Source organism: Grampus griseus (genome assembly GCF_964374135.1).
Source record: "Grampus griseus genome assembly, chromosome: 5".
Classification (NCBI taxonomy): Eukaryota; Metazoa; Chordata; class Mammalia; order Artiodactyla; family Delphinidae; genus Grampus; species Grampus griseus.
Window position 1 is genome coordinate 131998150 of NC_138998.1, and position 14231 is coordinate 132012380.

Genomic DNA, 14231 nt, shown 5'->3' on the forward strand with positions numbered 1-14231 from the left:
AACATCACTATGCATTAAATATGTATCCAGCCTTGTGATGAGTCCTGGGGGATGAAGATTTAGAAACCAAAAAGCCAAGGCCCGGGTCCTAACCACAGGAAACTTTAACCGTATAAGGCAGGGTTTGACAAATGTAGCTGTGAAGTCTCCTTTGCTGCTGCCACTTCCCAGCTACCTAACATTACATAACTCAACTTCTCAATTTCACAGTCTGTAAAATGGGTTTGTTCATAGCACCTATCAATACTTCAGCATAGGCTTGGGGATGAAATGGAAGATTCAATCTGGACACACATTCTCCCTCTCCTCTCTGTGATGGGGAATTCAGAGGAGGGAGAGCTTGCCATGGGCCAAGCTACTTAGGGGGACTGGAGGAGGGGTTGAGGGTTGACTTGAGAGGATGGGGTGGCCCAGGATGACATAGGTTGTTTTGATCCAAACAGCCGCTGAGAGTCAGTGATAATTGGGTGAGCCCAAATTCTGTTTACAAGTGCTGAGTTCCTGTTTCCTAAGCTTGTCCACCCTGACAACGTGTTGCTTATCTATTAATCGTATTAATAGATTATCGTGTCCAGCCAAACCAGTTCCTTCTGTGTTTCCAAGATCCCAGGGCTCTTGGGAGGGCTTCTCTGCTAGAAGCGTCGGGCTCCAGATCCCAAGGGACCGTTTGAACAGTGGCCGAGGTACAACGCTGGGCTCCAAATTTCAATCTCTGTTTCTTTTTTTTTTTTCTCCTCTTGTTCCCTTTAGATTTTTCAGATGAATCTTGCACTTTAAAGATGACATTACGAAATTTGCAGTCAGTCTTATCATGGGAATTAAAAAACCATTCACTTGTACCAACCCACTATACATTATGGTACACCATCATGAGGTTGGTTTGACATTTCATTTTTCTCTTGCTAAATATATTATCTTTCTGTAATGTGGGGAGTGGGGAAGAGGTGATCTTACTTGTGATAGAGCTTTTCTCTCTCTCCCCCTCTTTCGCCCCTTCTCAATTTCGGTTTTTTAATCAGAGCTTTAAAAGTCTAAAGACAAAAGACCCATCCATTTTTAATTACACTGAATACTTGAACAACGCAAAGTTATTTTTGACAAAGCTTGCATTTAGAACCAAAGCTGATTTCTACATGTCAAAGCCTCAGAAGCAAAATAATTATTGTGTCTGTTTGTCACAATTATTTCTCTAACTCAGTAAGTCTGGGTGTTGAAAAGTGCCGCATTTTCTGAGGACAGAAGTCCAAAGATCTGGTGACCATATTGATGGGTTGTGTTTACTTTCCTTTACTCAGGGAGGCATGTGGCACGTCAGAAAGCTGCGTGGTCCAGACTAAGACAGGCCCAGGTCCAAAGTCTGGCTTGGTCACTAACCCACGCAGAGTGCAGCCTCTCTGTGCTAATCTTCCTACTTAGGGGTTGCTGAGGGACTCATGACCTAATGGATGGAGCCCTCTTTGGCTCTCTTCTTCCCACGTCTAACAATCACCCTCCTAAGCCATTACTTTGATCCAGTAGCCCTTCGGGGTGTCCTTTTGTTGGCTGTTTATTTGGCTTATAGCTCTTTGCTGCTGCTGACTGACCCACTGGAGGGCCTCTTGTGGGTTTCTCTTTGGTACCTGCTAAAGTCGTTAAGTTTCTCCCTGCGTTAGGCAGTCACATGTATCACCCACCTACCTTTCTGAAGCTTAAGAGATCAGATGTCTGTGTTGTCCCCATATAGCACAGGCTGACTTAGGACTGGACCATGTGGTCCTCAGCCAGAGAGAGAGGGGTTCTCAGCGAGGGGCATTCATGATTGTCTGTAGGGGCCGGGAGATCTGGGGCCTCTGCCATGAACGCCCAACATTTGCTCGTTCTTTCATACAGCAAATATTTACTGAGCACCTACTACATGCCAGGGGTCAAACCATGAACCAAAATCCCTGCTCTCTTGGAGCAGACATTCTGAAAGTAGGCAGAGATATCAGTAAACAAAGATATAATGGGGCAGGCGGTGGCAAATGGTATGAAGAAAAGTAGAGACAGGAAAGAGGGATCAAGAGAGAGGGGTGGAGGGCACAGGGTAAGGTGTGCCATTTGAAATAAGGTTGTGAGGGCAGATGACAACACAGGGACATTTGAGCAGAGCTAGACGAGAATGTGGAAGTGGGGCTTGCAGTTAATGGTTTCTTGTCCCATAAATGCTAAAGTTTTCTTTTACCATTTCTTTGCCTTTCAAAGTAAACAGGAAGATATGAAGATCGTTGGGGACTGTACAAATATCACAAGATCATTCTGTGACCTAACAGATGTGTGGGTAAACATGACAGAGATGTACATCCCCAAAGTGGTTGGATTCAGAGGGAACGCAGAGCTGGTCAGTTGTATGGGCTCTTTCTTCCTGGCAATGGACAGTGAGTCAATCTTGTTTATTATCTTCATCATCATCACCAAGATCATCGTTATGTGCTTTGCCATGAAGTTGGAAGTTCTACAGAGGTGTTTTAGATGCAGGGCTAAGGTTCACCTCCTGGCCCTGCTACTTCCAACTCTGTAACCGTGGAGTGGTGACTTTTCTTCTCTGAGCCTCCGTTTTCTTCTCCAAAAAGTGGAATGCTAACCTGTCCTTTGCATCCATGCCTGTACGAGGCAGGCATTCAGGCAGTAGTAGCTGCTGTTTTTCTTTTGAATTTATTTTTTATTGAAGTATAGTTGATTTACAATGTTGTGTTCATTTCTGGTGTATAGAAGCTGCTACGTTTTGCGTTGTTTCACAGCCCGACAGGAAGTGGGGAATGGAGTTCGGATGGCCTGTAAGAGCTGTCACAACTCCTTGGGCCAATGTTTTCCTAATACTTCAGCCCCTGCCCCAGATCAGAGCCCAGTAGCTCTTGCACGTGTGAACGCCCAGGTGTGTGCGCACGCGGGGCCCAGACTCAGAGAAGACTGGATCCCAAGAGCGGGTCTGCCCTCTCTTTCTTTCCCTACAACTGGAGTCAGCTCCCATTGGCACTTGTGTTAACAGCTACAGAGCAGCTGGCAGTGGCTCTCAGCCAGACTCCATCACTTCTTCAGTGTCCTGATCTGCAGCCTGTTTCCAAGAGAAAGATTCGACTTCAGGGTCCTGTTACAGGCTGTGTAGGTGTATACTCTCATATATGTGCTTAGCAAAGCACGTATTCAGATGACAACTGAATCCTGCTGTGGCAAACTTAGATACTTATGAGATTCTCTGGAACTGTGGACTTGCCTGTTTGTGTATGTGTCCACAGAGAAAAGAAATAGCCCAACTTATAGAACGTGGTACTCAGACCATTAAAGAATGTATATTAAAAGAGTAATGAGATCTCATTTTTCAAGACTCAAAATGGTAAATATTAAAAGTATGTAAATACCCAGATTTAGAGGAAATGCAGGGAGCGTGCTTTGACAGCCTTTCTGAAGGTATTTGGCAGTACGTATTGAAAAGCTTAACATGTGCCTGCTCTAATCCAGAATTCCTCTAATAATTTGTCCTAAAGAAATGATTACAGCCAAATGCAAAGATTGAGCTCTAAGAATTAGAGCTATAATCTATACTCATTGATGTATAGATTCTATTCAGAAAACTTAGAGCCAATCTAAATGTTCAAAAGAGTGAATTAGTTAAATCATGGGACAGCCGCTTAGTGGAATAGAATTAGCTGTGAAAAACTATGATGAAGAATCAGGGTCAGTGACTTTCTATAAAGGGCCAGAGAAGAAACACTTTGGGCTTTGTGGGCCATGTATGGTCTCTGTCACATATCCTTCATTTGTTCACAACCCTTTCAAAAATAACAACCATTCCAAACCTGCAGGCTGTGCAGAATCTAACCCACGGGCCCTAGTTTGCCAGGTAATGATGTAGATAAACATACATTAATATGTTTATGAAATAAATTAAGTGAAAACATATACCATGCAAAACAGTGTAAGAAGGACTTAATTTTAGTTTAGATGTGTGTGTGTGTGTACACTCGTTCAGTTTTTATATGTGTAGCTATATTTATACACGTACAGCATGGACAAAAGAGGATTAACCACATTCAGAGACAATCCTATCTGTATTTTCTGATATTTCTGCAATGTTTATGTGTTATTATTATATGAGAAGAAGTCATTTTCACTCTTGCGTTTAGAATACAACCTGAACATTGGGGAAATACTGACTTTCATCCCCAAATCTGTGTTCCACTTCTTGTGGTAATAGTGAACAAATCACTTCACTTTTATTGTTCTCAGTTTTTCACCAATAAAAAGAATATATAACCCACACCTCAACGAGGGCCACGGGGAATTAAAAGACAGTTGTAAAGAGGTATGGTTGTATCATGACAGTGGTATCATTACGGTTATGCTGTTTATTGACTGACCTTGGGGTTTGTTTTGTTTTCTAAGCACTGCCTTTGGACCCACCAGAGTTTGAGATTGTTGGTTTTACAGACCACATCAGTGTCAATGTGAAATTTCAGTCTGTCGCTCCCAAGATACTAAATGAGGAAGAATTACAGTTTTACTTAGCATTAATTGAAGAACAATCAGGGGGGACCGTTAAGAAGGTAAGTGGTCAAAACAGTACTGAGTTGGCAATGAATACATTGCCAAAAAAATAAAAATCTGTAATGATTTGAACAATTAAAACTGAAGGGTCTAGGCTTCCGTGTGGTCTGACTTCAGGAAGGAGGTCTCCGTAGTTTCTCTATAAAGGGAAGGAGAGAGATGCTGTGGTAGCTGGAGGAAAAAGTGAGGTCGAGGGAGGGACTCTTTAAGATGGAAGAAATGACAGCATGTTCGTGTGAAGAAGGCATGTTCCGGGGCGTGCATGGCAGGGAGCAATGTCTGGGGGAGGAGATGAGAGTGGACGGAATCTCATGAGCACGAGAGGAGCAGGGACTACGCCTACGCGTCACAGTGGGAGGGAACTTCCGGTGAAACAGGCAGCAAACGTTGCCGACTTAAAATCACACGATGGCCGCAACTATGCCAGGTATGCAACCCAGAGGTTCTGACTCTCCACTGTCGGTTTGCAGTTTCCCTTCGAGGACAGCCCTCTCACCATGACACTTGTGGTTTCTGTCCTTTTTCTTCCTCATTGCTTGTTTTCCAGGCATGAGCTTTTAGTTTGCTACGGGGGCGGGGTGTTCAAAAATAATTCCTCCTCCTTTCAAATATAAACTTGCAGAAAAATATTATTATAGAAGGCTGTATTTGAGCTGGTGGAAATCCTCATTTATAAAACTACTGGTAAGGATGTACTTTGAAAACTATAAAACATTATACAAAAGTTATTCTTCAGGAAAGAACCTTCAGATCATCTCTTTAATTCCAAAATGGAACAGAAGTAGCTGGGGAAGAAGAGGCAAAGTGTTTTTAAGGAGAAGACAGGGAAACTAGACATCAGCCTCAGTTCTGCCACAGATAAGCTGTGTGGCCTTGAGGAGGTTACTTAACCACTCTGAGCTGCAGTTTCCTCACCTGGAGAATGGGAATAATGCCTGCTTTGCAGACTCTTTTTTTTTTTTTTTTTTTTTTTTGCGATACGCGGGCCACTCACCGCTGTGGCCTCTCCCGTTGCGGAGCACAGGCCCCAGACGCGCAGGCTCAGCGGCCATGGCTCACGGGCCCAGCCGCTCCGCGGCACGCGGGATCCTCCCAGACCAGGACACAAACCCGCGTCCCCTGCATCGGCAGGCGGACTCTCAACCACTGCGCCACCAGGGAAGCCCTGCAGACTCTTTTGATAATCAAATGAGTTAATATGTATAAAAGCAGTTTCTGAAGTATAGACACGTATCATTAATGAAACAGGATAATCTTATTTTCTTATTTTTGCAAGATTATCTTACTGCAAACATGACATCATGGAGACCTTTATTCCTCATTGGGACTTTTTCCTCCTCATTTGTAAAAGGAAGTTGCTAGACTAGATTTCATGGTTTAAAAATGTATGTGTGCCTGTGTGTGTGCGTGTGCATGTATGTGTGTGTATACACGTACATGTAGTTTTGTGATAAATTGCTTGCCCCAAGTAACTGATAAAATACTTTTTCTTGCCAAGCCTATGATATTTCTATCCCTGTTTAAGATTTGAAGACAAATCTCTAAAGACTCTCTTAAGGCTTGCGTCTAAATGAAATTCTCACTTAAAGTCTTACTGATGTTTTTGTTTATTTTTATAGCATAAACCCCAAATAAATGGAAACGTCACTGAAGATTTCATTTATATCATCGACAAGTTAATTCCAAAAACAAACTACTGTGTATCTGTTTATTTCGAGCCTAAACATCCGAGAAAAATAAATAGATCTCCCTTAAAATGTACCCTCTTCCAACCTGGATGGGAATCAGGTACGACAGTTTTTGAAAATTCATGTTTTGCTTTTACTCTGAGGGAAAACCTGTTTCAAGAAAAGAATCTGAAAGTCGTGGAGCAGCACAGGCATTTCTTCCAACCAAGGCACATCACCGAGATGTTTTCTGTCAGTCAGTCTCTACCATGTGGTAAAGTCACTTTTATGTTGCCATACCATGGGGACAATCAGGTATCTTCCTTTTTAACGTCAGAAATCCTCCTGAAGTGGAAATGCTTTTATTTCAGGGAGTCAGGATCAAGTTCAGTTCTGTGCGCCCTTAGCCCGGCCATTATTCAAGCCAAGTGCTGGAGGAGGCTGGGTTGCCGAAGCAACTGCCTGCAGAGGTATCAAAGGGTAGAATGATGGATGTGGTCAGGTTCATATATGTGGCCTGGCTCTCAGGAAGGTTGGCTGTAGCTCATAGATGAAAGAGAAACTTGCCAGTGTGAATGAGATAGTCACTGCTGAATGCTGAAAGCCCTTCTGTGACCAAAGCATCAGAACAGTAGACAGCATGCTCCCCGAACCTTCCTTCGAATGGAGGAATTTGCAGGGAGAACAGTCCTTCAGCCTTAGGAACATCCACTGATTATTCTCTCGGGAAGTCACTAGGTCTCCAACAGTTTTGCCAAAAGGGAAAATCTCCCCCGCAAAGAAGCCTTTCTGAATTTCCCAAGCCCAGTGAGCGTTTCTTTAATGCTCTGATCTACCAGAGTAAACATAAAATAAGACGAGATTTATAAGGAAGTGACTGTAAGTGCTATGGCTTGTGTCTGAAGTGAGCTTCACTAACCAGTGCCTGACACATCAGGGTGCCTGGTGTTTGCTGTAACTCCAGGCCGTGTGATTTTGTTCTCTAGTATTCCTCAGAATCAAGTGTTACACAGGCTAATTTTAAAGGAATGATACACAGGCCAATTTTATTTCATGACTTTAGCTTCAATAATTTATATAATGTCAGTTACCTATGGGCACACCTAAAACTGCATATAGATTCTTCATGCCTACAAAAATGTAAACCCCAAACAAATGAACATATCTGTGTTCTAACACCAATTCTCAACATCAGCCAAGTGTCCAGAGATTCGATTCATTTCTGATACTACAGGGAGTTAGCGCATGCCCCATAGGTTAAGGGGCTCAGTCCCACAAGGCTGCCTTCGCTACAGATGCCAGCAAGTCCTACAAGTCCTACAACTTGCCATACAAGTCCTAGGTCCCCAGGCTACCCACACTTCTGTCCAACCTGGCGACAGATTCAGAGTTTCCCAGATTTAATAGTTCACTAGAATGACTCATGGAACTCAGGAAAACACTATGCTTACTCTTACCATTTTATTATAGAAAATACAAACGCACAGCCAGATGAAGAGGTACATACTCTGGAAGACTGCAAGGGCAGGAGCTTCTGTTCTTGCAGAGACGGGATACACCACCCTCTCTATACTTTGATATGTTCACCAACCAGAATTTCCCCAAGCCTCACTGTCCAGAGTTTTTATTGGGTTCATTACGTAGGCATGGTTAATTAAATCATCAGCCATTTGTGGTTAACTCAATCTCCAGCCCCTCTCCCCTCCCTAGAGGTCAGGGGTGGGACCAGAATTTCCAGAAGTTCAGCTCATTAACATAAACTCAGATATGGTCCCTAAAAGGCACTCTATCACTGAGGAAATTCCAGGGGTTTTTGAAATTCTGTGCCAAGAACCAGGGACAAAGGCCAGGTATTATTATTATTATTATTATTACTATACCATGATCTTATAAACAAACAGAACTGTGAAACCAGTTGAATGAAGAAATTATTTCTCCTCTGCTCAACAGAATACTTCTGTACTACAAATCTGTGGGGGGCTTTTTCCCACACCAAACACTTCTTCCACATCAACTCATCGTCATACAATTTAACTCAATTCTAACACCATCTGCTTGGAGAAAGCGTCAGATCCCACAAGTTAAGGGCTCAGTCCCACAAGACTGCCCCTCCCCCACTTAAATGCCAGTCGCAGGTTCACGTTGTCACGTGGACTCTGACCAACAAGCTATAAATCGGAGATTCCCACAATCCTCTCCTTGGCTTTGATAATTTGCTAGAATGGCTCACATAAGTCAGGAAAACAGTTTACTTACTAGATTCCTGTTTATTATAAAAGGTTGCAACTCAGGAAGAGCCAGAAGGAAGAGATGCATAGGGCAAGGTTTGGAAGTTCTCCAAACCCCATCATTTAGGGTTTTGAAGGAGGCTTATGTAGACATGACAGATTAAATCCTTGGCCATTGGCAATTACTTCAACCTCCCACTTCTCCCCTCCCCAGAGGTCAAGGGGTGGGTCTGAAAGTTCCAACTCTCTAAATCACAGGGTCGGTTCCCCTGGCAACCAGTGCCCATCCTCTGGGACTTTCCAAAAATCATCTCCTTAATGTAAACCAAGTGAGGTTGAGAGGGGCTTGTTATGAATAACAAAAAATGCTCCTTTCACTTTCTTTGCTCTAATCACTTAGGAAATTCTAAGGGTTTCAGAACTGGGGACAAAGACTAAATATGTACTTCTTATTATAAATCACAATATCACAGCAATAAAAAACCCAGTAATATGGCATGACAGACAGTGGTTTGCTGAAACTCAGTCTGCACTTAGGTGAATCCAAGCCTGACTAAAGGCACTGCTTCTTTGGAAGTTGATATCCTTGTTCTGTGATGGTTCAGTTTCTCCCCGACTTTTCTCTGTTTCACCCACTAAGAAATGGTCATGCAGCAGCATGCAGTCCCATCACTTCATGTTTCCTTGGTGTGAACACATCATCTTGCATATTGTCAACCTCCATTATTTTTATCATTACGTGAGACAGTTAACGTACAGGTATGCATCACTATCCAAATATTTCATGTCCCAATTCTCGTCTGAAACTTCAGGAACCAAGTAGGTTCATATAACGTGGCCCCTCTCACTATCCAAACTGGCCGTGTGAGCCACCCTCAACTAGCCAAACTCAGGTGGGGAATTCTTGAAGGATGACCTGGGATCAGAGTTAACTTACTGGGACTCAGTGGTGAACACTGGTATCTTAAGGCAGTATTGATATGGGGGAATTTAGTCCAGAGAGCTGGAGGAATGTCTCCCCTTTGTCAAACATTAAACTAATTGGTTGGGTTTCTTCAGTAAGGTCCTGAGGGAAAGCTGTGCTTATCCATTTGACAAAAAAAAAATTTTTTTGGCCGTGCCACATGCATGCACAGCTTGCGGGATCTCTGTTCCCCGACCAGAGATAGAACCCGTGCCCCCTGCATTACAAGCACGGAGTTCCAACCACTGGACCACCAGGAATTCCCCATTTGGCAAATATTTATCAGGGGTCTACTAGGTGCCAGATTCTTTTCTAGATACTGGGGATACAGCAGTGAACAAAACAGACAAAAATTCCTGAGCTTATAGATCTTATATTGGGAGACAGAGAAACAAGATTAAAAAATAAAATATAGTGTGTGTCAAGTGATGGTAAGTACTACGGAGAAAAATTAAGCAGAAAGGGTGCAGAGAGGGGGGCAATTTCAGGTAGAGGGTGGAGGCAGGAGGAGGGGTGGACCCATGGGTCAGAATTCCATGACATCATTGCTTCTCCAAAGAAATCACTTTGGTTCACAGAATCCTCTTCAGGAATGTAAGCTCTATACGTGTAAGAATTTTGTATTATAAAGGTGTGCCTTTATGGCTAGATCTGATTGTAGAACTGCCATTGATATGACATGCCTTCATTCATTCTTCTTTTTTATTGGAATATAGTTGATTTACAATGTTGTGTTAGTTTCGGGTGTACAGCAAGGTGAATCAGTTATACATATCCACATATCCACCCTTTTTTAGATTCATTTCCAGTATAGGTCATTACAGAGTATTGAGTAGAGTTCACTGTGCTATACAGTAGGTCCTCACTAGTTATCTGTTTTATATACAGTAGTGTGTATATGTCAATCCCAATCTCCCAGTTTATTCCCCCCCTTTCCCTCCAGTAACCATGAGTTTCTTTCTTACATCTGTGACTCTGTTTCTGTTTCGTAAATAAGTTCATTTGTACCATTTTTTTAGATTCTACATAAAGGCATATGGTATTTGTCTTCCTCTCCCTGACTTACTTCACTCAGTATGACAAGCTCTAGATCCATCCATGTTGCTGCAAATGGCATTATTTTGTTCTTTTTTTTTTGGTTGAGTAATATCCCATTGTATATATGTACCACATCTTCTTTATCCATTCGTCTATTGATGGACATTTAGGTTACTTCCATGTCCTGGCTATTGTAAATAGTGTTGCAATGGACATTGGGTGCATGTGTCTTTTCTAATCATGGTTTTCTCTGGATAAATGCCCAGGAGTGGGATTGCTGGATCATATGGTAACTCTGTTTTTAGTTTTGTAAGGAACCACCATAGTGTTCTCCATAATGGTCTTACCAATTTACATTCCCATCAACAGTAAATGAGGGTTCCCTTTTCTCCACACCCTCTCCAGCATGTACTGTTTGTAGATTTTTTGAAGATGACCCATTCATTCTTGATGGGAATGAAAGGGGTTTGTGAATCTTCTGCCATCTGAGGGAGCAGACCTTCCCCGAGTTTCTTTCTGTTCATTCTTTAACCTTTTGAAAGACTTTAAAAATATCTGAGCCATCTTTACTTTTTCCTCTCCTGTATTTGTTTTGCCTGAAGCTGTGGCTCTAGGATTAATATTAAGAAAAGTCTTTCTGGAAATTTAAGAGAGCCTTAGTTATGTAACTATTGATTTCTTCTCAGTCCAGTTGGACTTACGGAAGAAAGGTATTTTCATTCAGAAAATTGAGATTTTCCAAAAGTAATTTTGACAGGAAAGTAAAGGAGAACTCCTAACAGGACAAAGCAAGTTCTAGGCTCCTGGCGTGGCCAAAGTCCAGCTTCAGGGTGACGCAGTTGTTCTCTTCAGAAAAACTCCCCTTTTCCACTCCTCCCCGCCTGCCGTGCCTGCTAACTGTGCCTGTTGAGCATTGGAGACCTGACTAGTATGACTCAGAAAGCTTTTTTTTTTAATTTTGATAATTTACACTTGAATGGTCACATGTGGCTAGTGGCTGCCATATTGGACAGTGCAGTTATAGAGCATAATTATCTACTGGAAGAAATTTTACTTTTAGAAACTGAATTTTTATCAATTTTTAAAAATGTATACTTGGATTACTTTCCATTCTTTGGTATTTAACAATAGTTTTTCCAACTTTTGCCCCCTTGATAAACCCCTCCACCGCCAGATCAATGTACATTTATTCCCAACTGCAATTGTTCATTGGATTTATTTTGAAATAAAGCCATTTAATTTTCATCAACAGAGTCATCAGAATCTGCCACAATAGGAGGAATAATTACTCTGTTTTTAGTGGCTGCTGTCGTCATAAGCACTGTAATGATGCTGAAACGGATCGGTTACATATGCGTAAGAAATAATTTCCCCAAAGTTTTGGTAGGTATTTTTTTTTAATTCCTGTCTTTATTTTTCATTTTAACTTAAGAATTTTCATTATACGCTTAAATATTTACACAGAAGAAAACCCCATTGTCTCAAAACATCAAGGTGTTTTATCACTCTGGATTCCTTTCCATCCCTATAAACCTCTAGTTTGAATTTTCTGCTTTCTTTTTATACTTTGTCCACATATGATTTTCAATAATCAACATAGTTTTCCATTGTTATTAATGTCTCCTTTTCCCTTAATCATTTCTCAACTGTAGGGCATTTGGATTGATTTCTTTTCCTTTCAATGTCTGTCTTTGGCCATTATGAACAATGCAATGAACATTTTTATACAGGTTGTCTTTTTAGTTTGGATTACTTCCATGGAATAGATACACAAAGTGAATTTATCTTATATAAAAATATAAAGGATTAATTTATAATGCTAGTGTCAACATAGAGATGGACACCTTTCTCCAAAGCTCTGCTGGCATTAATCATTTTTTCTACTTTTGTTCATTTATCGCAGTATAACTGTCCCCCAGAGTTGCTCTCATTTGTGTTCATTGTTAGTGAAACCAGCCATTCTGTCTTCGTATTTTCTCTCTGCTTCCCGAGGCATATTCTTCCTGCTCAGAGCCTTTAGCACTCAGCCAAGTCTGGGTATTGATCTTACATATTTCTAAAGCTTCCTCATGTGCTTTGACTCAAGCGCTTTGCCCATCATTTTTCATTTTCCCTATCGTGTCACTTTCCTTCTACATTAGAAAATTATCAGAAATATCTTATTTTTCTACGTTTGAACTCATTCACCTTCTTCTTCTTCTTTTTTTTTTTGCGGTACGTGGGCCTCTCACTGTTGCAGCCTCTCCCGTTGCGGAGCACAGGCTCAGTGGCCATGGCTCACGGGCCCAGCCGCTCCGCAGCACGTGGGATCTTCCCGGACCGGGGCACGAACCCGTGTCCCCTGCATCAGCAGGCGGACTCTCAACCACTGCGCCACCAAGGAAGCCTTCTTCTTCTAATTTTTTTAACAGCCACAAATAAATATCCCTCCACAGGTGATAGAAGTATAGGCTTTTTATTTTCTAATTCTTTTGTTTCTTTAAAATTTTTTTAATTGAAGTATAGTTTATTTACAACGTTGTGTTAGTTTCAAGTATACAGAAAGTGATTCAAGTGTACAGGAAGAATATATATATATATATTCTTTTTCCAATTCTTTTCCATTATAGGTTATTACAAGATATTGACTATAGTTCCCTGTGCTATACAGTAGGTCCTGGTTGTTTACCTACATTATACATAGTAGTATGTTTATGTTAATCCCAAATTCCTAATTTATCTCTTCCCACCCCTGTCCCTTTTCCCTTTTGGTAAACATAAGTTTGTTTTCTATGTCTATGAATCTGTTTCTGTTTTGTAAATAAGTTCATTTGAATCATTTTTTTTAGATTCCACAAATAAGTGATAGCATATGATATTTGTCTTTCTCTCTGACTTTCTTCACCTAATATGATAAACTCTAGGTCCATTCAAGTTTTTGCAAATGGCATTATTTCATTCTTCGTTATGGATGATGTACGCTTCTTTCTCTTGTTCTTATTCAGGTTGGGTTGGGGGAGGGATTGTTTGGGGGGAGGGGTGCTTTGGGAGGTTTTACTTACAATTAGTATTTGAACCTAGGTGGCATTTGGTTGTAGCTTATGAGGAGGAAATTGCTCTGTGTTGGATTTCATCCATACTATGATCGCTGTATTGCAAGAATGGTTGGTTTTTATCTATCAGTGTAACTTTTATCTTTGTATCTTTAACAATGTATATTTTGAATCTTTTATGTTAGTGTTCAGTTGCAAGTTTACTCTCAGCCTTTACTCCAACTCTTCCGTTGGCCAAGTACTGCTTTGGCCTTGAGGTTTTAGGTAAATCCCACTCCCATTCATATTTCTCACGCAGCCTTGAGATTTAAAGGCCCCTAGCACCACACCCATCACCTCCTAGGTAATCTTCTGCCTGAATTACCTAAACTCATTACTAACCCTCCTCCCAGGTCTCCCTGGGGCTCTTCCCATCCTTAAAATGCACCCAAATTATATGCCAATTATATTTATACCTGTTATTGTGTTAACCCCAAGTAATGACAGGAGGTATTGTTATCTTGTGTCCGCCTGGTATTTCTCCATTAAAAATTGTTACTCTGTGTTTAAGTAAAAACTCTAGGAATAGTAAAACAGAACACCCTAGGTCTAGTATGTTTGTGTATGTATGTTTAATCAAGAACAGATATTAAAAATTTTAAACATTGTCTTTTCTCTCTCTCCCCTCCCCCTCCTTCTCCTCTTTTGCATTTAACAAATACGTGTTGTGTATTTACTGTGTGTCCACATGTTATAGGTG

General features: G+C 41.3%; 1 protein-coding gene across 2 annotated transcripts in view; it reads left to right on the forward strand.

The window, feature by feature from the left end:
* Positions 1-14231, forward strand: part of LOC309822971 (interleukin-10 receptor subunit beta-like) — a 49165-nt gene that overhangs the window by 8430 nt on the left and 26504 nt on the right. The window contains exons 4-8 of one of the 2 annotated variants that reach the window (XM_082655078.1): positions 751-874; positions 2224-2396; positions 4402-4562; positions 6183-6351; positions 11713-11843. In XM_082655078.1, coding sequence (XP_082511204.1) covers positions 751-874; positions 2224-2396; positions 4402-4562; positions 6183-6351; positions 11713-11843 — 758 coding nt within the window. The remainder of the gene's footprint in view (positions 1-750; positions 875-2223; positions 2397-4401; positions 4563-6182; positions 6352-11712; positions 11844-14231) is intronic. The other variant, XM_082655077.1, reaches the window with a different exon arrangement.